This window comes from Strix aluco, chromosome 13 (genome assembly GCF_031877795.1).
Source record: "Strix aluco isolate bStrAlu1 chromosome 13, bStrAlu1.hap1, whole genome shotgun sequence".
NCBI classification, from domain to species: Eukaryota; Metazoa; Chordata; class Aves; order Strigiformes; family Strigidae; genus Strix; species Strix aluco.
This window is the reverse complement of record NC_133943.1, coordinates 18,289,945-18,315,453: the sequence shown is the minus strand read 5'-3', so window position 1 is coordinate 18,315,453 and position 25,509 is coordinate 18,289,945. Positions and strand designations below refer to the sequence as shown.

At 40.1% G+C, this 25,509-nt stretch overlaps 1 protein-coding gene across 3 annotated transcripts in view; it reads right to left on the bottom strand.

Annotated features, from left to right (window-relative positions):
* The window catches only part of KCNIP1 (potassium voltage-gated channel interacting protein 1), a 134,317-nt gene that overhangs the window by 55,724 nt on the left and 53,084 nt on the right, over positions 1-25,509 (bottom strand). Inside the window, exon 1 of one of the 3 annotated variants that reach the window (XM_074838645.1) lies at positions 9,238-9,415. The exons of the other annotated variants lie outside the window; for them this stretch is intronic. Within the exon in view, the coding sequence (XP_074694746.1) occupies positions 9,238-9,346 (109 nt within the window). The 5' untranslated portion in view covers positions 9,347-9,415. Of the gene's footprint in view, positions 1-9,237; positions 9,416-25,509 lie in introns of those variants that run through there. 3 annotated transcript variants of the gene reach the window in all.

Sequence of the window (25,509 nt, the reverse complement as noted above, 5' to 3'; positions counted from 1 at the left end):
CTGTATCTGCACATTACGGTACTCAGAAGCTGAACATAAATGACTGGTCTTATGTTGCTGCAAAGACAATAAGCACTTCACAAGAAGTACAAACAGGAATACACTTTGCCAGCCACGTGAAATCATCCCTCTGCTGTGCTCAGTGGCAGTTAGGTCACAGCTCCAAGAAAGATTTGCATTAACAACAAATACTTCAGGTAAGAGCAATGAAAATGATCAGAGACTAAATCACATAACGAACAAAGAAAGACCAAAAAAATTAAGAGTTATTTAGACTAGTGAAGAGGAACCTGAAAGAACATAATACACCTTACAAGGCTTGCACAAAGATAAAAGAAATCATCTGTTCTCCATGTCATTGGTGAAGACAAAATAACACTTGTAATGAGTTTGCCATACTGACAGACAGATACAACCCTGCTTTGAGACAGGAGGATGGAATAAAAGACCTCTTCACCTTCCACATCTACTTTCCTATAATTTTAGGAAGCATTTACACACTTTTCCCATAAAGAGCTCTTTTCCACAAAACAACAGTTAAAAACTACAGCTTTGGCTCTGACCAGGTGAGTGTAATGCCTCAAAAGACTTTCAGTTTTATGCCTGTGCAAGTTATGGGGTGCTTGAATTGTACCTACTGATGCTTCAATTTGGAGAGTAAATGCTTTTAAGTAATTGAATTAATTGTTATGTCTCACTCAAGGAATTAATTAGATAACAACCATGTAAGTTTCAAAGTTTCAGCATTATTGAATATCCCTGAAGAAAGATGTTTTTACTGAATTGCTGCAAAATGTTAACTGTTTTCTAACCAATTCTTTGCATAAATTAGTACAGAAGGAAGAAGCTGCTAGTCTAATTCAAGATCAGTACTGCAGTTCATTGTTTCACTCTCCCTTCCCCTTTAGAAAAGATAGAAAAATGCAATACTGTCACTTGGGAATTGGAAAAATATGTTCCGTCCGTAGAAATGTTACCATTTTTGACAATAGCTTTAATAATATTTTTAATAAAGATCAGGATCTGCTGGTATGGTTTAGGAGATGTGGTAATCTGCCATTTTCCACTTCCGAGTGCCTAACTGACCCCTCTAGAGTGACAGACAGATAACGTGAGCATTAACAGAGCTAGAAAAGGGGTAGGGTATTAATTCTACCTCTTAATAATAAATAATCAAATAAAAACAAGCTCCTGATTGCTTAAATAGGAAGGCACTAATCAAAAGTAAGCAAAGAGACACTAAACACTTACAGGGAAGTCTCTGGACCACACTACATGCTGAAGACAAAGTAAATGTTCAAGAAAGTCTACATGGGAAAGATGACCTGCTAGCAACTTTGACGTTACCTTTTTTAGATACATAGTTTATGTTACTATTGCTTGAACACAGAAATTCAAGTAAGCAAAAAGAGTAGGTTTTAGTACTAAACTGGGAGGATGGGATTGCCCCAGGGCAGAGAGACTAAAAGAGCAGACCTTCAGGTCTGGTCAGAGGCTCTGTAAAGCAGTGACATTTAGAACCTTTTGATAAAAAGCAGAGGGACATCATCATGACGAAGTGCAAGAGACAGGGAGGCATTTCAGATGAACAGAGCCAGTCAACAGAGCTTTGCTCCTTGAAGGGCTGTGCCCTGCTGTCCCATGGATACTGGGTTTGAGCACTCCACAACTCTGATCACACTGCAAAGGTGCTGGGGGGATAAGACCCTGCAAAGAGTGCAAAAGGAGGCAAAACAGTAGCTGCAGTGTATCGGTATGCACATGTACAAACACATGAGGCAGTTTTACACAGACACAAGGGGACACAGGACTGAGAGCTGTGAAACATGGAAAGCTCTACTACAACATGAAGTAAATAGGTAAGAAATTACTGTTTCAATAGAAAGGTTAGCAGTCGAGCAACTACAATAAACATCAAAGTATGAACATCAGAGTAGTGCAATATGCTCTGGTAAACACAGAGCCATGTGTAATTACAGCTACTAACTGAATCACTTCATAGATTCAGAGGGCTGAGGCAGAATCTCTACTGCTAAAACAAACCTCTTCTAGTTAAAAGGTTTGAATTGCCTGTCTGAAAGAAAGCTGGACACTAAAAGCTCCAGTGTTAAGACAGCAATGGCATGAACAACTCAATTTGAGTTCCTCGGGGAGTGGAATGACTGCAATTAATCCACAATGTCAAAAGCTCTCCCACTCCTTAGCAGAGGTGAAGCTGAGAGAAAAGCCACAGAATATCAGAAGGAGCTGTCAGGAGCTAATCTAGAGAGACTTCTTAAGCACTAGCAAATGCCACAAGGCCTCAGAAATGAGAAGATGGTGCACAGCAAACAAAATTCACTTCATCCCCAATTGGGAACTAACAGCTCAGGCTGTATCAAGGCCACCAACCTTCAGGAGCTTCTGCAACGGACTGTATAATGAAGTCTAGGGACTAATTGCATGAGAGAGGAAACCCTGAAAGCTGAAAGTGCTGCAAGAAAATTTAGAGATTTCATTACAGGAAACCTGTAATAATTAGTTGGAATAGTTTCAAAAAAGCTCAACAGAAATGGGTTATAAATGCATATAATGCACTTCCCAAGATCTACATGGACAAAACCCTATGTAAGGGGAGCACAGACAAGATATCAAAACCCAGGAACCCCCGAGTTACTTTTGGCTGCACAACCTTTGTTCTGTCCCCTCATGGGTATAGATTATGCAACATTGTTTTACCATAAGGACACGAATATATCCTCATGAAGCAAGGAATATATCCTCATGCTCAGAAGTATTAAGACTAAGCAGTAACAATATTTTAGACATTTCTCTTCTGATTGCTTCCCATTGTACCATAAGACTTTGTGTTGCAAGTTACCAATGTGTCTGAATGAGCTGAGTATTTGAAAGTGTGCTACACCTATGCAAACAGGGACATAGGAACACAATGTTACCATGACACATCCCTGGCCAAAAAGAGAGGTTCTGAAATAGATAATCCACCACAGGTTTGTTGTTTGGGTTTTTTAAAATATCTTTTTACTGCCATATCTCAGAGCCAGGGTCTCACCGTTTCCAGCTGAACAGTAAATAATTGCATAAACTCACTCAGACCAATATTCCATTAAAAACCTGATATCTAGTGGAGATGCTGGGATTTGATAGTTGCAGTAAGAACCACAGCCCAAAATGTTGATCTACCAAATTGATTCAGTTTCCTACACTCTCATGAACAGGAAAAAAAAAATAATTATGCACAGAGTCATGAAGACATGGGCCTACTTACGTACACCACCACAGTTTATGCACAGCTTGAGGGCTAAAAGCATTCAAATTCACACTGCTGCAAGACATGGAAGTGGATGGGGCTCAGAGAGAAGGGCAGAAGGCTACTGCACCCTCTGTACTCTTCATACAGATGGGCAATGATCCAGGATGGCCTTGTCAAAAAATTCCTCATAGCAAAACTACTGATACCTGTAAGATTACTTCATGTATGACTGGAAAGAAGTGTAGCACCTTGTATGCAGATGACCACATATATAAAAGCAAGAAGCAAGTTTATCACAGAATAACAACATCAAAATCTCTGTCCCAGATCAAACTATGCATATTTCTATCAGAGTTCATACTGAACCATGCACAAAGCTTCCACCTTTCCTTGCAAAGAGCAGTCCTTAAAATACAGAAGTTAAATCATAACAGCAGGGCCAGAACAAAGCTAAATTCACCTGAGGAGGTATGAGAATATTATCACTTCAGTGGTATATTGCAACATATTATGTTCTATTATACAACTGACTGGGGTTTTCAGAAGTGCAATTGAGCAATCCTTAAGGCTAATAATTGTTTTCCTTAAAATATTAAGGAGCCTTAACTTTCAAAGTTGTATAGGTCCCTGCCAGAAAGGCAGGTACATGAAAGAATAGAAGCTGTTTTCAGGAACTTTCACAAACATTTTATTTTTCAGTCCCTTGTATTTAAAGGTAAAATTGTTTCATTTGCATTGTACTTCTCACCTCATCTGAGTGAGCATGACTGAAGTCAAGGTAAGGAAGGGCCATACTAGAACACTGTGCAGAAAAACTTGAGAAACAAAGAAAATTGAACAGAGAAGCTGCATCAAGGAAACCAACAGAAACAGGATCCTGCAGCAAGAGTAACGGAGGACTGGAGGATGCAGTGCACAGGCTCAGGTGCCTGCTACCCCATGCTTCAGAGAAGATGTACTGTAATTATAGATTGCATTTTTATAACACCTCTCATTTGAGCCCTTTGAAGAGTATGAATAATAGTTATCCTTATCTTCCCTATGAGGTAAAAATAATTGCATGAATATAACAAGCGGAGGAATTAGCATAGCAGGGAAAGGAACTGGACCTTTGTATTTGTGTAGTGCTCCAACCTCTACCAGCACTGACACTACTGAGGCGCTTCCAAAGTGCCTCCCAGGCCAGCACCCTGCCCGCAGGCTGCCCGCACCATGTCACGGCTGAGGTTACCCCCGGCTGATGGCAGAGGTTCACACCGGCTCTGTCTCTGAACAGGCTGCAATGGCAGAAAGAGAACACATGGTTTCTGCCTTGGATGAAGAAAAATCTGTACAAAGGCTGGAATAATTGAAAAGAAATCACTGGGAAAGGTGTAAAGAAATGTGCTGGTTCAGCTATAATACAGTCTCTGTACCATGAAGTATTAATGGGCTGAAATCAGCACTTTTGGTACCTACTGCCTCATAGCTGAGCACCTTCACAGGGGATACCCTGGAAAAGCAAGCGATTCCAGTTTTTAGTCTGCTCACACCTCTCCCCTCCTTCCCTCTAAGTGGGTTTGAAGTTCCCATGTGAAGCTAGAGGAAAGAACATGCTCTCACAAGAGCTTTTATCTAAGAATATCCCTATTCCACATTTGGATTAATCAATAGTTTATCAAATTATGAGAACAAGCCAGAATACACATTTCACTACAGGTTGGCTAGTATCTGTAGCACCTGGGCAATAAATATCTTTGTAGAGCTGGGCTCTGGGAGCCAGAGCAGCAACCCTGGTCTGCCCCTCATGCAGAACTGATCTCCCCTCTTCAGAGGCTTTAACCTTTACATCCTATTACTTAAAACCACACAGCACCTTATGAATCAAATCAGTATCAGGTATGATTTGTCTTTGGCTATTCCCAGCCCCAGCACCTGCCACAGTACCACAGGCGATAACAATACAATTCGAGGTGATCAATTACCAAATTATAAATCTTACCTCTTTGTGGTTACTTCAGATCTAAACTTCGGCAGGGTTCCTGCTTCAGGATTCAGCTGGTTTTGTTTTGAACTCAGCTGCTGTCAAGTAAAGGCACTATGAGGAAGAAGCCTCTAGGTCTGAGGTCTGGATTACCGTAAGGGTTATTTGATATAACAGTAAATGTCTATCTCCTCTCCTCATGTAACACCATGTACTGGACACACCACATGAAAACAGGAGCACTGAGGAAGACTTGGAAGCACTTATTCTAGTGAAGATACAGGGAACTGGCTTTAAGAGCCCATCTCCATTGGCGATCATATTAAAAGTATTTGTGGCAACTGAAATCTACCAGTCCGTGGTATATTTTTGACATACTGTTGAATTATGTAGACACAGCAACCACCTCTGAAGCGTCTGAGATAGCTGATTTGTATATTTATTTATTCAATCAAGAAAAATATTTGAGCACCTGTTTCTAAATCTTCTATCATAAAATAAGTGACTACAACTAAGGAAAGCATGCTTTCCTGAATTAAAAAGCTAAATCCCTGACAATATACTTGATGGGATGTTTTACTTTACTTATTTTCAGAGCTTTGTCCCCTGCCATAGGTATTACTGAATCAATACTGAACTAGTCCAAAACCACAATTCATTTCCTCTGGATCCCTCTAATTTGAAGAGCTATGACTTATGTATGTTTCAAGGCTACCTAGAGGCTGGATGGATGTTCTGCAAAGAAGTTGAGTTAAAGCCAAACTCATAAAACAAATGTACAGCCAGAATTTACTCTCAGTTTACAGAGAAGGTTTTTGGTCTCCAACCATAATTAACACAAGGTTTCACCAGATCTTTCCCCAAATTATGTGTAATACATATGTAACTGTTTGTGGATGCATTGTTGCGCTAAAGAAAAAACTGATCTTCAACTCTTAGCCCACCCTTTTGGATGTGGTCGAGTGTAGCTCTTGGGAGCTGGGAACTAACCCAATGAGGCTGCAGCAGCTCTCTGTCAAAGCACAGAATTGCAGCAAGGACACGGCCAACAAACACAAAACCCCAAAAAGATAGAACAGTGAGAAAACCATAAAGCAACAAGTCATCAATGGTTCTACATCTATTAGGGTCACAAAAAACTGCCCCATGCTTTGCAAACCTTTTCATTTTAGTTAAGCAAATTTTGTCTCTTAACTATATCTAGACACTACCCTCCCCCACTCCCCCCCCCCGCCTTGTTTTTTTTAAGCAAATAGGAACATTTTAATGAAGCATTCAGAAAAGACAAACAGTGCAACTGGCAAAGGTCTGATCTTACTGGAGTTCTTCAGTTTGGCTGAGTTTTAGGGGATTATTTCATATAGACTTGCTCCACCTGTAGTTCAGGTGGAATAAAAGATATCAGGAAAAAAGATTCTTTCCTATTGGCTTAATATTTTATTAAAAAAACGCTCAATAGTTTTAGGTTGTGCTTGGAGATTAAAACTGCCACTGATGTCTCTGGTTTTGGTTGTTTCCAATCAACCGGAATGAACTAATAGCAAGAACAGGACCTCACCTCTGGAACATAACTAACAAAGAAGGTAGAACTGAGCAAACATGAATTCAGCTGCAACAAATTCTGAAACTTCATATTTTCCAAATTACTGTCTACGCTATTTCCCTCTCCATAATTATTGCTTCTTATGTTAGACTAATGAAGAATCAGCACTCGGGTTTTGGTGGTTTGTTTTTTGTTTTTTTTCTTTAAAGAGGACAAAGGAACACTAAGTAAGCCTGTTCCACCTACAGAAGAGAGAATAATTCTAGTTCTAAAAAGCATATAATATAGCCAAATTCAGTGTCTTATTTTAGTGTTATTTCACACCACCATAAGAAAGCACATGGAATTTCTAGATGTTTATTTATAAAAAGAGTGATCGTTTCTAGTGAATATAAAGATGTTACTTATGTTGCAATATAAGCACCCACTGTACCTTTCCCATTGCTGTCACCTGGCATATCAAAGAAAACAGTTTAATGCCACCTTTAAAAATTTCTAAGTGATTGAAATCTGCATTGCACTGCATTAATGACCACCTACATTACATTAATGTTACTATTTACACATATAAGTAATTCTTAGCACAGGTATAGTCAGAAGGAAAAAAACCACAAGCTCATATAATTAATGAGTACCAAATAATTTTATCTTGGTCTCCAAGTGAACTATTCTGCACCCAGAAAGAAAGAATTCCAAGAAAAATTATCCAAAGCGAAAAAGGTTTATAGTATCATGCTCCTATATGCTGCCAGGTAATCCATCAGCACTCGGGAACTATGTGTATCAGTAATTCTGACAGTGTTCCCTTACAAAGAGTTAAAAGAAAATGCTATACCCTTCTACACTTGTATGGATTGAGTGATTGTCGACCGATGACCACAAACAAACTGCAGTTCAGTGAATACAAGCTGGGACTATTTATTCATTTCTGCTCATTTAATCTTTGAACAGACAACTTTCTCACCTGCCACATATTTGACTTTGCTGGGGAAACACTGGGGAGACTCTTCTGAGGAAAGCAATTGCTTTGAAAAGAGCGGACAATGGAATTACAGTAATGAGGTCTGGAAAGAAGGTATAAAAATGTTCTTGCCGTTAAACAAGTAGCAATGCAATTGCCTCAGCATTTGACTTGACAGCTTATTTTTAAGGTGAGCACTTCTGTTGCCATTCTTTGAAAACAGTTGTCATTGTCAGAGATCTTCATTTATTTCTAATTATATAATTGAACTCCAGTGACATTCTAGGAGTAAACTAAAAGCTCCCATGGTATATTAATTTTGTAATAAGGAATATCAACATTCACGTAATGACAAGTACATGCCAATTTACATTTCTCTTGGTCTAAATAAAATAACTCATTTATTTAGGCCATTTTTCATATTTGTTCCTAATCCTGGAAGAGGATTTCTAGGATTATGTGACAGCACTGATTTTACAGTAGCAAGCTTAAATTCCATCTGCTTTTCTTGCTTTTAACATTATCCAGTAAAACAAATGTAATATATAAATTTCCTCCAGTTTTATTCAATCTTTGATCACCCTTAGCTAACTCATATTTTAAAGATAATATCTGAATAAAGTAATGTAGGTGTTTATGCTAGTATTTTATCATGGCTATTTCCTTTGCTAGATAAACTTTGCACAGTTAGTGATTGAAGCCAGTGACTTGGGGGTCCCCTGTTTTGAAAAAAAATGCCTCATTTGCTTCATCAAGAAGTTATTCTCTTTCAAAATTCAGTGATACTTACATCCCTTTATAAATAGATAATATGATCCCCAAAGCTCGCTTAATTGTTAAAACACATATGCTTTACTCAGCCAGGAAAACCTTTAAGAAAAAAAAAAAAAAAAAAAAAAAAGAGTTCATTACATTGGTAAGATGAAGAGAGAGACCAAATCTTCCACTTCAATAGGTGAAACCAGAAATATTTCTCCCTAGGTTATTTTGCTTCTAGTTACTTTGCTGAAGTGTCTGGAATAGCAAATACAGAGAAGTTTTGTTTTATCCACATCCATTCCATCATGTCTTTAATCTGCAAATGTCACAACAGAATTGTTTTAGGTAGCCATAAGAAATCATGCACTTAATTATCAGTGGTGCTTCTATTATCCCAAGAGAGATTTTCTTTTTTCCATGTTGGTACTAATTTATTTTCAAGAGAGAAAAAGAATTAACAATAAGAAAAAATAAGAAAATTTGATAAAATAACACACAAGGCAAAATAGCACAGCTTCGGATTCTCTCTGGCTATGGTAATATACCAAAAACAAACAAACATCCTCAAAAAAGCATAAAGCATAATTCCCTCTTTGCAGCCTGTATGATTCTTAATAAAGATGAAGACAATATTGAGAATCAGTGCACTGACAGACAACGCTCTCCTTCCCACAGCCTATCTGCTACCTACAGTGGCTTTACTGACACAAATTTAAACAAAGGTAAAGAGGAGCTGGAAAACTTGGAAGGTCTCTTACCATCTGACAAGTCAATTAGCCCGAGGTAGTGCAAAAGTTTCAGAGAGGAGCACACCACCACCACAATCCCTAAAGTCTGGAGTCCCTCCGACTCGCCTTTAGTCCACATCCTTTAAGGCACCACACAGATACCTACTGGTGTGCCTGCAAACAACTGGCAGACATCTAAAGCTGAGAAATCCTGTTTGAAGCTTTTCTTCCGGCTGCTCAGCTAAGTGTACAGCACATTTCTCTCTCTCTCCCCCCCCCCCCCCCCCCCCCTTCTCACACTCCCTCTGTTTCTCAACCTCTCCCCCTATTTCTAGTTCTCCTCTTCCCCACTCTCCCTTGCTTTTTTTTTTTTTTAAATATGCAAGCAATTTCTGCGTTTAACCATATTCTATGGTTTTATTTTCTTTCACTTCAGGGAAATTCTCTCAAGAGTTTACTATGCCCCTGAACAACTTAGCACTGTGCTGCTAACCTCAGCAATTTCTCACACAATTATTATTTTTTTAAATATCTGATACTGGTCAACTTTTGCGCTTGGTATTTTCTCAGTAATTCTGCCAATGCAGATGGTTTTGTCAATGCCTCTTCTGTACTGCATGAGAGAATATGGCACATTGTAGGGGAAGAAAGGAAAGGAAAGGTTCCTTAATCCCCCCCCCGCCCCCGGCTATACATAAACACACTTCCCACATACATGTGTACACCCGTATAGAGCCAGGACCTACAGAGCAACGCTTTGTAAGGAACAGCTCTAAACTCTGTTCCTCTGGGTTAGCTGCTGGACAGCAAAGAGCGCATTTTGCTGGCATTTAACACAGACCCAGACATCAGTGTGGACCAGCGCTGGCCTGAACAAGCATCCTCTGCAGGCAGCTAAGGAAGACAGACAGATGCACTTTACATTTGCTCATCTTTGCAGTATTTCACCAGGCTACTGGCATGGGGTAGCACTGCGGGTTGCTCTCAAGTTAAGTCAATTATGTATTTCTCCATTATCACCACAGATGAGTAAACACTTGGCAGGTTGAGTGTTTTATCAGATGGCAGATGCAAGATTGCAACACCAGTAAAATCTGGATTTTTCAAGCATGCTATTAGTGGAAGATGCTGGTATGCCCCATGTGGGATGTTCAGGAGAACAGAGGTAGCCAGTGTCTTTTATTTTACAGGTCTCAAGAGGCTGTAATTTTCCCCACACCTTTCCCCCAGTCCAGGCAAGCAGTAGCTGCCTTTCCCCACAGTCCCGAATGAGCAGGGCAGGCTGGCTTTCACCCCACCACGCTGCTCCCACAACATCTTCTGAAGCTGTCTCTGCCTTAAACTACTGCTGAACAATAACATCAGGTGCAGACCCTCAAAGGGATTTTGCATATCACATTAACTAAGTAATGCACTTGAATTGCTTAGAGATGTTCATATTGAGGACAGGTTGGAAGCACAGAGTACTCATACATACTTGAGCGATCAAGTCAACAAGTAATGAACACTTTAATTGAATTTGAGCTTTGTTTATGTATGCAGGTGGCCAAGGAAGAGATCATACTTGTAAATGTGTTATTCATGAGCGTTCTCTGTCATTGGCATCTACCTATCCAGAGCTCAGTGGCATGATATGAAAGCCACCTCTACTGATTAGTACTTTAGACCAAAGGATTTTTAGTTGGTACTCTGTAGCATCTGCCACATTAGGTTTTCATTGCTCTGGCTGTATGACAGGCTATGATGCCACATTCTGGTTCATATTTCCCAGATGAACACATTCAGCTTTAAAAACTATCATGGAACTGAAATCACTGCACTGTCACATCTCTCCCAGACAAGGAGGGGAGAATTCACAGAATGACAGAATTGTCTAGGTTGGAAAGGACCTTGAAGATCATCTAGTCCAACCTTTAACCTAGCATTGGCAGTTTCCAACTACACCAGATCCCTCAGCACTATGTTGACCCGACTCTTAAACACCTCCAAGGATGGGGACTCCACCACCTCCCTGGGCAGCCCATTCCAACACCCAACAACCCCTTCTGGAAAGAAATGCTTCCTAATATTCAGTCTAAACCTTCCCTGGCACAACTTGAGGCCATTCCCTCTTGTCTTATCACTCATTACTTGGTTAAAGAGGCTCATCCCCAGCTCTCTGCACCCTCCTTTCAGGTAGCTGTAGAGGGCAATTAGTTCTCCCCTCAGCCTCCTACCCCAGTTCCCTCAGCTGCTCCTCGTACGACATGTGCTCCAGACCCTGCACCAGCAGCGCTGCCCTTCTCTGGACATGCTTGAGTAATTCAATGTCCTTTTTGGAGTGAGGGGCCCAAAACTGAACACAGTAATCGAGGTGCAGCCTCACCAGTGCCGAGTACAGGGGCAAGATCACTTCCCTGTCCCTGCTGGCCACACTATTTCTGATACAGGCCAGGAAGCCACTGGCCTTCTTGGCCACCTGGGCACACTGCTGGCTCATGTTCAGCCGGCTGTCAATCAACACCCCCAGGTCCCTCTCTGACTGGCAGCTCTAAATTCAAAAGAGAAACAGACCTTAAAACATTTAGATAACACCTTGATTTATCATGTCCTGTTTCCAAACACTACTACCACCAAAAAAACCTACCACATCAAGTTTGGCCAGGCATACTGACTACAAAAATAACCAAATTCATTCCTGTCTATAGAAGAGATGTTTGACAGATTTACTGGCTGCCTGGTAGACTTTGCACTCTTTTCTCAGACCCTTAAGTTAATGGATCTTAAAGAGCACACAGAATGAAAAAGCCCACCTTACCCACCCACTCATTCCCAGGCACATTATTTATTTGCAGGTACGTCTAATCACAAAATTTCTTCCCAGCAATGTATGAACCTCCTGAATCTCTACTAATTACCACAAAAAAAGTGAAACAAACAAAAAAAAAAAGATGATACGATGAGCAATGAAACTCAAAAAGCCTGGCTTCCTACAGCTATGCCTTGCAGTTCTTACAGTTCTCCCATCTCTGCATCTTCTAAAGCCCTGCAGCAGCAGCTTAGCAAGAGGCATGGGGAAGGGCATGAAAAACTGGTAGTTCGATTGTTTGTGTTACTGAACTTTATGCCAAGTGTAACATTTTTGATTCTTTAGGTGTTCCTGATATAAGCAACTGAAACAGAACAGCTGGTTTCAGTCCCTAAAGCCCTTGCTGCATGAAGAGCTCATGCACGCCAGAAGCTTGCAATCCAACGGACAGTGTATCTAATGCTGTCAAAGCCAAATCATGATTTTTGTGAGGCTGAATGAGTTCTTAAACAGTCTTGGAGGGAATGTTGAAGGAGAATTTTTCCATACAAGACCATCAGGCTGGTTTGGGATCACCTTGAAACCAGCATTTCTTCCTGGATGCTGCTGCTTCTCCCTTTATTTCCTACAAGAGTCATTCAGTTCTTTCTTCACTTGCTTGTTACTGCCCCGAGAACCAGGGTTCCTTACATTAGGGACGTGTTGGTGTCATGTTGTGCTAACTTTTTATGGACATTGCCTGACAGGCAGAGCACTGGGTCCCCTCTATCCATCCAACCACCTTGCTTGGAAGCCACATACTGACCTGCCATTATGGAGTACAATTAGTTAAGACAAATCAGCTTTCTGCTGCTATTTCAACATTCCAGTCACCAGGAGTGACTGACTAGAGTTGGCTACAGATGCGTTATGGGAGGCAAATCCTATGGACCCAAATACTCATCTGTGGTTTCCCCAATGTAAACAACTAATTTAAGGAAAAGATGGCATCTTTCTTCAAAAGCTTACCTCCCATCTTGGCCTATTAGTTACAGCAACACTCATTCTTTACTGTAGTACTGAGCTAATGAAAGAAACTGGTTCTGTGATTTAAACCAAAGAAAGGCTACTCAGGTTCTCCAACAGAAATCTGCATAGGAATAGAGGTTCAACTATTAACAAGAGGCAGCAATATTAATCTGAGTCAATATTAATTTGAGTCACTCCTGGAGCAAGGAGAAAAAACCCAAACCACTGCCAAATAAATAGTGGGATTCAAAATTTTTTATTTCTACAGAATAAATACTCTACAGCCTAAAAACCATTCTGCAGATCTGCAGCAGCTTTTGGATCAGTGCTTCCCAAACATTTGTAAATCTGCTGCAAAATACATATTGTTATCCTCAGAGAGGGTAGCTCAAGGGACTAAATGATTTTAACTAGAATCACATGTAAAACAAATAGCACGAACTAGAGTGCCTGGTTTTCTACCATAGCCACTGAACAACAGATTTTGTAGAACAGCAACTGGAAGACCATTTTTGTAGTTATATATAGACAAGGTTAAGATCACCAGTGAAGCAGTAAGCTTTATTTTTGCCAAATTCTAGAAGAGAAATGTAATAAACCAAATGTTTAAAATATCAGATGTCTTGATAATAGAGATAGATGTTCTTGCTAATGCCTAGTGTTCTCGCATGTGGCAAAAGGGGTTGAATGCCTCAACTGTGAAAAGGGTTTGTGTTGGGTATGCACAATGTGCACCCTCTGGGAACATTAAGTAGGAACTTTGTAAAGATCAATCAAAACAACATGTAATGAAAAGGATTTTCTGGTAATAAAAGAATCACTATGATGAATCATATCAATGATTTATGTAATCTATAACCAGCTCTTACAATTGGGTGTGGGGGGAAAAACACATCATGTGAAGGTGCATAAATCACAGCAAAATAGAGTGTAATATTCCCCACGGCAGAAGCTTCTCCCAGTGACCACACTATTAGAAACACATTTACACCTTCAACGAGAAGAATCTGTCTCCTCACTTTGTTTTAAAACAAATGCAGCACGACATGTTCTCATTACCCTCACCTTTAAGGAAACCACAGTGGTATTCTATGATTAGCCTGGTATAAAACCCTAAATATTAAATTTTTGTCATTTTGATTGAATATTCCTTTGCTCTTGTGTTGTGATAAAGAATAAACAGGAACATCTGATTGATTCTTCTTGTACAGTTCATTATTTCAGATATCTCTAGAACATCTCTGTTTATGGATCTTCTGATACTTAATCCTGAACAGTCTTCTCACATGGCTACTGTCCATAAATCTATTTTCATTGCAGATCTCGGAAGCCCTTCCACTTGTTGTATTTCAGAAATGGCATAATGAGATCATTCAGAGTACTGCAGGTGGCTACAGCATCAAAAGTATGAAATTACTGTTCCATACATATTTATCCAATATGATTTCTTTTGTGCATGTATAAAGTTAGCAGGTTTATTGCTGTTTTGATTTTAAGCTAAACAAACCAAAATGAAAACTAGGCCTTTCTCACAAGTGATTTTAACTTACCTAGTCCCAAGCAATGATATTAACTGCTTAAACTGAGGCTTTTTATCAGCTTGCCTCGGCCAACAGTCATTCATCTGCCCCATTCACCACAGGTGGTTAAGCCCCTTCGGTGTTTTTCAGGTATCTCTGGATCTGACTAGCCCTAAGTAATTTGTGCCATCTGCAAATTTTGTGGAGAGAAAACCATTGATTGATAACTCCTGACTACAATTTCAGAAAAAATGCTACAACTAAATTAGCAAATCTGATATTTAAGGAATTGCTGGTTTAGAGGCCCCATCTAAAGTATGAGCAATCTCCAATTAAACTAACAACCATTCAGTGACAATGAACTCAGGTCCCTTCCCATTTGCACCACTACAATTCCACTCTGACCCTGCAAATTAATTTGACTTCATATCACACTTGGGTTTCCCAGCAGTTATTCACCAGCTAGGAGTGTTTCTGAAAGTCCTGGCTAATTACCAGTTATTATTTTTGTCACTAGAGATACATTCTGTATAATGATAGATGAACCACAAATGTCTCATTAGTTGGTTTGGATAACACAGAAATTTGGATGTTTTTCTCTTAGTGCTGCACAGGGAGCTGGGAATAAGGAGCTCAGGTCCTCAGTCTGGCATTTCCTCGCTGTGTGAGGGCAGGGAAGTAACCAGCAGATGAACCCTTGTGCTGACATGTAAATTGTTCTGCTATAACAACAAAGCCAGCTATAATTCCATCAATAGTTTCCCCCTTCATTCACTCCTTCCGATTCATGTGAAGGAGCTACTATCTTTGTTCCATTCATGTCTCCTGGCTTGCTGGCAGTGGTAAGGTGTTGTTGGCTCTAAGGACCCATGGACAATTTATACAGAGAAGCAGAAGGACCCCTGACATTTCTCCCCTTAAGAGAACTGTCTTGAGCTAGCAATTCCCAGCCTTCTGTGAGCCTATTAGCACAATTCACATCACCAACTTTGAAAAAATGCAGGAATATCTCTGAAAGACTCCAGAAATCCAATACATCATTACTGACTTTTTCCAGGCCAGGTGGAGGTACAGACAAGCACATCCTACCTTGAAGTTATCACAGCTGCTGAGCTTTGCTTTACTCTGGACCTCATGATGACAAAAGCTGGTGAGTGTACTGATGCACACACAGGTCAAAGTTAAAGCAAGTCTCATATCAAGCTACAAATTGTGCGAAGACCAGCAACTTGAAGGACTAACTCAAACCACAGTTTACACGCACTGTCTGAAATTGGGTAGTATACAGTTGAGGCAATATATCATTAATGAAAGCATCATAACTATTAAATATCATTGACAGGAATTCAGACAGGCTCTATTGCACTTTTCCCTTCTGTTTAATCGGTTTTCACCTATTTCTCTAGATATTTATTCTTAAACCAACATAGTTGCGTGAACCAGACCAGCAAAACCAAAACCAGCAGCCTCCTCTAAGATCACAGATCCCTAATCAGACTTGCAGAAGTGCAATGGCTGCTCTCAGGACTGACCCAAGGAAGTTCTCCAGCACCGAAATTGCTCTCTTTTCAGTGCTGTTGTTTAGGCTGAATGAAATCCTAGCAACTGCTTAATAACCTCAGCTGCACTAGGAGGGGAGACAGGAAAAGGTTGCAGGACTTTCCTAGTTGACCTACTTTTTAAACAGACAATGAAAGCTGAGGAGGACACATGCTGTGAGGAAAAGAAAAGTAGGGGCAAGGGAGTGAAAAGTTAAAAGAAGAAACAGCACAAGAGGGTATTTCAAGTCTGAAATAAGGAACACTGAATAAGGGGATGTAATGTGAAGAACAGATCCAGGAGGGACTGGGATGAGGCTATGTACAACCTGAAACTGTGCACAAAAATATCAAACCTGATGTTTCAATTATACTCCAAACAGGGAAAATGCCACTCCACCAGTCCATGCAGCCACCCTGAGCTGAGCCCCACATGCAGCTGAGCACTTCCCGTGGAACCCACACTCAGAGGTGAGCACTCTTCTCATCAGCAAATACACATAATTGATGGCAGTGAAGAGCAGCCAAAAGCAGCTGTTAAATACCACAATTGCCAGAAGACAGACGTGCTTTACAGTGGCTGTTTCTTGCTTACTGGATTTCTGCCACAAGCAAGAGGAGATGTGACCCCTGCCCTTGTGGCACTGACAGTAACTGCTTCCAGAACCTGAACAGCAGAGACAAAGCTAAAAGCCTCTGCTATCAAGTAGGGTTACAGTGATTTTTCTCAACACAGGTGGATTTTCCCCCCATATTATATATTTCCCATGGGCATCATCTTGTCACAGCTTCATTCCCAGTTTTAATAAAAGTGATAATTAACAATGAAGAACCTCTGCTCTTAGAATTACTTTTTTTTTTTAATGGGCTTTGTTTTTCCAGATTCAGATTGAATTAGGTGTATGAGAACGACAATGAACAGGTAGGTTTCTCCCCCCCTGGCAAAGACTTTGAATATAGTAAGTTCACATCACAGAAAACTGACACAGGATAAATCACAGTTTAGAAAGAAAATTAAACTTGCTTAACATCAATCTTACCCAGTTACCTGACATAACTGCATTTATTATTTACAGTTGCTACAATGACAAGTATCTTGCAAGGCAGCATTTAAAGCCAATGCTTTTGAATGCGTTCTTTAGAAAAAGCCCTTGAGCATGGACCAAGCCATTTTGCTGCAGTTTGTTCTGCTCCACTGCTGCCATCCAAAACCTTTTAATTATCCCAAGAAGGGTTAGACTACAGCCAATAGCACAGGCTCTTCCCCATCTCAAAGCACTTTCAACTAAGATGCAGAGTTCAGTTTCGTAAATTAGTGGGCCGGTCAAAGTTCAGACTGTAAAGTGCATATAGAAGGGAGCATTCTCTGAGGGGGAAGCATCAAGGCTATCTTCCAATGCAGTCTAATCAGCAAGTAAAGTGCTGGTTTGCATCATAGCTCTGAAGGTTGCACATCTGACTGCAGAATAGGATTAGAAACATCCGGGCTGTAAAATACATTATAGTAATGTTTCACACATTGCCTGGCTACTCAAGACTTCATATGTGACAGTCCAAAACACACAGGAGAGTGGCTTTGCACCTTTTAAGATCAGTGGGATTTTGCGCTAGCCTTGAGGGCAACAGAATCCAAGTAATCATGAAAAGAAAGTTAAGGAATTTAGGTTTTGGAACTCAGAGGTTTGCAGGAACAGTCACGAGTCTGGAGAAGGAAGAAGAATGCCAGGAAGCCTGACCTTCACAAGCAGTTTGCATCCCTCTCCAAGCGCTATGGAACTACATTGAGTGCTGTAAGATACATCTCTGTTGTGACACCTGTGCCAATCAGATGATTAGCAACTCATTTCTTTGTCTCATTAAAGGTCTATATAGTTATTTAAGGAGTGTACTAAGGAATATGATTACATTTCCCATCATTCCACTACAGTAACACATGTAATTTAGTCAGTCACACAGTCATCACAGCTCTGGTGGTCTCCAGTTAAGACATCAGCTTCTCCTCCCTTATTTACCTGTTTATTTTTAAGTAGTGAACTGAAGAATCGGTCTGTTCCGTGCATTTCTTCTGCACACTCTAGGGGAAGATTAAACTATGCTCTTACTTTTGCATGAGAACTATGCAAAATATTGCCCAGTAATCTCATACATTTTTCTTAGTTACAACATATGTATTACATGCTTAAGCACTGAACAACACTCACCACTTGAAGAATACTGTTCCTTTGCCTGTTACATTAAACCATGTTTTCTCACCACTTCTCATGCTGTTCTGGATTTCTTACTTTTAAGTGGCTTCAAGCAATGAATACGTGCACACAGTTTTCTAAATAAGCCTATACATTACTTTCACTTAACTGATCTCTTTTATAAGGAAATACCTTTAAATATTCTTGTTGATGCTTTACTGGCATCTCATCTTCATTGTACCATGCATGCATTATTTGCACTTAAATTTTTATTTTATCATCTATAATTTGTATTCCTGTTCTACCCCCAGCTTGAAAGATTTAATTTAATTAGTTATTTGCATAATTATTCTGCAAAAGATAGTGCCACAAAAAATAAGGTTACTACTAAGGGAACAGAGTAATAAATTCATGAAAGAATTATGAAACTGTACAAAGCTAACCATATTTAGATACATCACAGTGAATTATGAAGTAGTACCATACTATTTTAGATATATCATAGTCTCAAATCACACCATCCCAAAAATGTTTGGAAACCTGGACCAAGTAGCAAAACTCTCAGTAATTAATGCTTTGCAGTGAAACAGAAACCAAGAACAAAACAGTTCATTTATAAAGCCAATGTCTGAAGTTAAACTTTCTAAAGAAGTAAGATCAAGTTTGTAAAGTATAACAGACAGCAAAAACTAAAAAAGCTATTTATGGTGTAGTTCTAAATACAGGGGAAGTAGGGGAACTTTCAGAGGGCTCTCTGAAAAGGGGGATGGTTTTGCTTCTGCCAGCACAGCTCCAATCATTAGATGCATGACAACAGTTTCACATAACCTGCTGAGAGCTGTACAGGGGTCAGCTCTCCAGAGTTTACCAGACTGCCTTGATTTATGTATTATAGTTTAACTGCTCCTCTAGTGACACCACTATTTACATTCTGGTTCACAGCACAGATAGGCTGATATTCACAGAAACATGAAGATCTGACCAACAAACCGACTGAAGAGCTGCAATACAGATGCACGTGACAGAAACTACACTTAGGATGCTAAAGCTAAGTAGTAGCTTGAGATAATCAACCTCCTCCAAGCCTCCTCCCTTACATATATCTAAAAATATTCCATTACCAAGCAAGCTGGACATTGGTGATGGAGCCAGCATCCTACTCACTCCCACATCACTGCTATCAGTCACACAGAGCAGAGGAGAACAAAAGGAAAACAATATGGCAACAGCATATCCTGTCTGTACAGGGGAACTCCAAGGACAATAAGGGAAAACGAGTCAAGCTCAGAGGTAACCTCCTTCAAGAAAATCAGGAAGAAAAGTAAAATGCTGCAAGTACATCAAAAGATATGAGATGCATGGAAAAAAATAGTAAGGAAAATGAAGGTGCCAGGGGTTCCTGCAAGCAGATTTACATTCAAAATTTAAGCTGAAATTCAAGGGCAAAAGCAAACTGAAGTAGATTTATGACTGTAATGTCACATCTGGGAAAGTGCAGCACAGGTAAAAGAATGATTTGTTCACAGCACATCCCACGTCTGTAAATATTCATATTTGGGGCACACTATGTATCATACACTTCAGCAGTTAGAATACTGCCCCAATAATCTACAATCCTCTTGAATAACTTGTATGTATTACAGTTGCATCTCCATGTCCGAAGATGATAGCAGAAGTATAGCTGGGAGGAAAAAAAGGTAGATTTCTTCAAAGTCCTCAACATGCACAATGAAAAGCCTAACTTTTTTCCAAGGAAGTATAAGACACTTGAGAGCCAGCTCTTGATAAAAGAAACATTCATCTGCATGAAAGAATTTCTTGCAGAAGCACTTATCCCCTGAAGCAGAAGAGCTGTGCATATCCTGGGCTAATCACAGTGTTAAACAGAACAAACCAGGCTCTATAAAGTGGGACAGAGTTCAGTGCATTTTAGAAGTGCTGGACCTTGGGACTGGAGGGTTTCTTCCAATGTCTGCAGAACAATGGCAATTACATAGACTCCTACCACAGAGCTCTCCAGGGACAGCTACTATACTGTAGCACAATGCTAACGGTGCTGCGAGCCAGACAGTTTACCCTGTGAGTGTCTATATATATATAAAAAACCTCATCACATGGTCATTTACATATATTTTTTGTACTATGCCATTTCTTAATAAAAATTAAATACACAGCATGCAAGGTGTGAAGATGAAAGGCCAAATCCCATTGTGAGTTGTGCTGGTCCAGTTGCAGTGACAACCTAAGTTTTGGTCAGTTCAAGCACAGGAAGATCACTGCTCTTCAGAACCTTTTAACTGACTATCCGAAGAGCTTTTTAAGGAAAAGTTGATTAAATATGTCCACATCAATTAACTAGATATTTTCATGATGGTCTGTAGTATTCACTGGAGATTTTAATAAACCTCTGTCTCTACTTAAATATTGCTGTCAATTTGCTGATTAGAACACACTCTAATTAAAGGAAAAGAATATGATAGAGGACACTATGTTCCCCTCCCTCCCTGCAATTTAATTAAACTGCAGCTTATTAATTGCAAGGTACATTCTGGTGAAAAAAGTGCAATGCTTAATTACCACTATTAAACTAAGTATCCGTTTGGATCATCAGTGGACACTCTGCTGCTGCTCAAAGATATCACAGCCTGGGCCTAGAGGGCAATACATTAAGATGAAATGAAAGGGGTATTTCAGTTGTTGGTACTTACTCTAGTCAGAGCTCTTTCAGGCAACGAACAAACCCAAAATCTATTAATGATGTCAAATTATGTCCGGAGGTGTTGGAGATGATAGTTTAGTTAGTTTAAACCACAAAACACTCTTCCGTATGTTGAAAAATCCTTGTCTGGAGTTCTCTCTATCCTTAAGCATTTTACATTCACAGTGAGTAGCTAGTTATGAGTAACTCTTTTGTTAACCATCAAGAAACCATGCACTACTGTAGACTTGTTTTCATGTCAGATTTATCCTCCAGTTACAGCTTAAAACATTTGAACAAAAGTATTGATATGAATTCCAGACATATCTCTAGATATATCTTCTGCCATTTCCAGAAAGAAAAAAGATGGCACAACATCCAAGAACTTAACTCTTTACTCAGTAAGGAAGTACTGAGCAGTACTGAGCTGGCCTTGAAAATGGAAGGATGCTTCTCTGCAGAAGAAAAGCATGCAAGAAGAACATCTGGGAAATGAGGAAGACAGAATTGCTTCCAATTTAAATCATTCCGCTGGTTTAAACTTCTTAGAGAGAACTATAGCACTTTGGTGATGTAAATTAAACCATTTAAGCAACTATATAAAGGTTTAGTTTGCTTGAGGGAAACTGGATGATCTATGCTGAGAAAACACCCTATTTTCTGCCCTCCACTCCCACTGTTTTGTGTAATATATTTGGTTATGAGAAAGGCAGCCTTTAGAGACTGGCCACTGCCTACAACTGAATTGGAACAGAGGCTCAGCTAGCACCATTAGCATCCTTCCGCATAGTTCTGCCATTTCAGCTGTACAGACTACTTACAAGAAAGGTTGTTTTTAGACTAAAAATATGTGCATCTGTATCTTGGGAAAACCCATACATCATGATTTTTTTTTTTTTTAAATACATAAATATACTCATGAATATGTGGAGCTCTGTGACCCTGAACACTGTTGGCAGGACTCTCAAATCATCTAGTTCCATAAAGTGCTCTAATCCCCATTCAGTTGCTAGCTCCAATATCATCAAAACAGAAAAGTGGAAAACCACTTGATTTCACATCTAAGCACATAGGCAAATTGACATGGATTCTGCTAAATACTTGATCTAAACAGGAAGGAATTTTCTAGTATCTAGTTTGTTGCTCAGATTGCAAAGTATACAATCTTTTGTGCTAACATGCACAAAAATTAGACTCCTGTGTACTTCTCTGGAATACCAAGTAGGTAGTCTGTAGCTGTTAGTATATAAGCACCAGCAAGCATTAATACTTAGGTTTTTTCAGACCTGGGTATAAACTATTTTCCAGTGGGATGTATATATCTATATATCTATATCTTCCTGAACAACAGAAGAGTGCCTGGAGAGTCAGTTAAGAGAGAAATAGCATCTTCTCAAATAACATCATCTCAAATCTACTAAAAATTTCACTGTTATAACTCTAGAAAGAGACGGTGAAGTTAGCATATTTATTCAATACATTCAGTTCAGTTTATACAGTAATTGTGCTCAGAGGGGGCATTAGTGCATAGACTTGGAAATGCCATACAACAGACTTAAACTTTAAGTGTCAGTTGAGGATTCTGGTTATCACTTGTTTATGGTGTTGTTAACTGCACAGACACTCAATTGACTTTAATGGCACAATGTAGTTTCAGGCTTTGCTTTGGTCTCTGCTACAACTCCAAAACACAGACAGGGGAATTAACTGTGCCACAAAAGCTGAACAAACAAATCTTAAACAGGGGCTTTAGTTGAAAGGAGAGCTGTGCCATACACAGGTGAAGGACTGCGCTTTGCATCGTGATGAATTGTCAAAGCTGAGCTTGAGCCTTCACAGGAGCAGTTTCTTCAACACCTCTCTCCCTCGGTGAGCTGAAAGGATGCAGACTCCCACACGAATAGGCAGCAGCAGAGCGGGATAAACGCTTCATGCTTTGCATCGTAGACACACACAAATGAATCATCAGGGCATCAGAGGCCCCACTGCAACCTGGTTGGGGCTAGCAGAAAATACACCAGAACTGGCAATATGACCTGGATGGGAGGTATGTGAAGTCCTTTTCTGCATACCCATGTTCTGCCTGACTATCCATAAAACACCTATTACACTAACAGTTTGGCTCTAGGGGTAGCGCTCTATTTCTTACTACCTTTATTTTTCTCTTGGGCACATCTAAGTCAACACCACTTTGATACTGGAATTGACGTTTTCTCCTTGACGTTCAGTCTTGCTTGGCTGAAATGTTCTGTGTCACTGCCATTATGGTACTCCTTAGTTACTGCTAGGTTACCACTCACATAAATGCTATTCATGGTGTGAAGCAATAACTAGTAGGTGGTCAGTATCAGCCCTTGCTTGTTCCTAACAGGCTACAGGGAATCACAAAAAGAGAGGAAAGATGGATGTTAGTCCAAGACTTTGGAAACCTGGTTGCTCTGCTGGGGAGAGGTTGTGAAACCGCAGTCAAGTCAGACACCAAGATGCCCCAGTGCGTTTAGGGGCCCAGAAAGGAGCTGCACATCCACCCTGAGCTCTGTGCTTTGCTCCTCCTTTTACAAGTGGGCTAATGGCACTGCCTTCGAGGGCTCTAACGAGCATAGTTGTACTAAGTGCTGTGAAACACTAGGAAGTTAGAGTATGGAGGCATTTAGAGAGTCTTGAAGCAGGTGATATACATGGGTAGAGGAAAGGTCAATGTGAAACACACAACAGAACAAATCGAAGCCATGAAACATCTGTTGGTATCAACATAGGCCCTAGCCTGAGAAAATAACTATGTCACAAAACCTTAATAACCTCTTTATACAAATTTCAGTATCTCAGAGCTTGGCAACTCACTGCTGATTTCCTCACAAGCAGCCAAGGACACCTGCTTTCCAGGAAGTCATTTGGGATAAGACTAGATCCCTTCCCCAGGTCTCATTGGTATAATTTTGAAGAAAGTTTCTTGAAAAATAGTTCTGCCCAGCTCTACCAACCAGTAGGAAATAAATGTATTTTCAGCTCACTCCATTTCAGAGAGTGCTCAAACCAGGGTCCCCTTTATGTAATGGTGCTCAGCAAGGCATCAGCTGCTGGGCATGTTGTGATACAGGTTTGCTGTGACTTTAGGGGAAGCATAGACCAACATTTCCATTTTAATAAAGAAATCAGTTACCAAAGAAGCCATCAGGGGAAGGCAGCTCCAGTAATGGGGAATTAACAAGTTCCTGTAATTAGCTGATTAATTATCTTGAATCTAATTCATTAGGAAGTTGCATGTTCTCGTTTCATTCATTTCTCCTCCCAGCGTCCACTTTCCCACTAATTCTAAATGCAGAAAAAGGTGGGGAAGGGTAAGACCCAGCAAGAGATGTCTAGTCCAACTGCTACAGAGCCTCCAAGCACACTCCGAAGGTGACCCACCATTGCATGGTCACTCCTGCTCCAAGGAAAGCTGGAAGGCTTCAGCAGTTGGCAGGTTTGTCCAGAGCCAGCTGCCATGACACAAAATATGGGTAATTTTGAGCAGCAGTCTGAACATGATATTGAACTACTGATGAACTGGCCCAGATCAAGACAACACCTGGCAGCACAAACCTCTGTGCAGGGTAACCCTCGTGTATCAAAACATTCAGGATGCACTACCTAGAGGTGTCTTAAAGTGTCTCCAAGACCCTGCTCTGCCAACACAGCATATGCTCAATACTTAGCAAGAATCAAAGACAAACGGACGGGTACAGGAAGCCTTAAGTCACACCTTTATCTGCCTATCACTAGATGCAAGCTCAAATATCAAAGCCTGATTTTTTCAAAGAGAGTAGGGAATGCAGCTCTTCAGCTCTGCCTGAAAACCACTGATGGAGAGTGAGTGCTGAATTCCCTTTCACAGCAATTTTTTTCTGTTGTCAGCTCAGCTTTTTGCCTCCTTTCTTAGCATTAAAGAGAAGGAAAAACACAAAATGATGGGTTTGCTTTCATTTCTGGTTACAAATCAAGCCACAAAATCGGTTTTAGCCTCTATCTGTTAACTAGGAAAACATTCACTGCCTGTATTCTGAAGAGGCACTGCAATTTGGTCTTCTTTTAGTATAGGATTACTTCTTGAGAAGCAAAGCTGACACACAAAGGCCTCCGTTTCCCAGCTATAATGAAAAGGAAGTAAGTCCTGAGAACCACCCTTTTGTAGTAAGTCTGGGGATTATTTTTTTCAGTTCTAGATTATACGGTTTGTAGACGATGTTGCTTAAATCAGCTTTAAATGTATACAGCGCATAAAAATTTAGTGAATTACGAAATAGGAGAAAATGTCCACACAACCTATGAAATAAACAAATAGCTGCAAAAGAAAAAGATGGGCAAGTTCTTTAGGTAGAAAATCTTACGTAAATACCAACCAGGGGATAATTACCACTAGTATTCTAGAGCTTTCAGCTATAGTTTTGGAACATTTTACAAAGAAAACCCTAATACGGAAATTGAGAGAAGGCAAGAGAACATTTCCCAGAGCTCTGAGGGGAAGCCAGGACCAGAGGTCAGGTTTCACGAGTTTTGAATCAGCTTAGTTTGGTACACTGCCTTT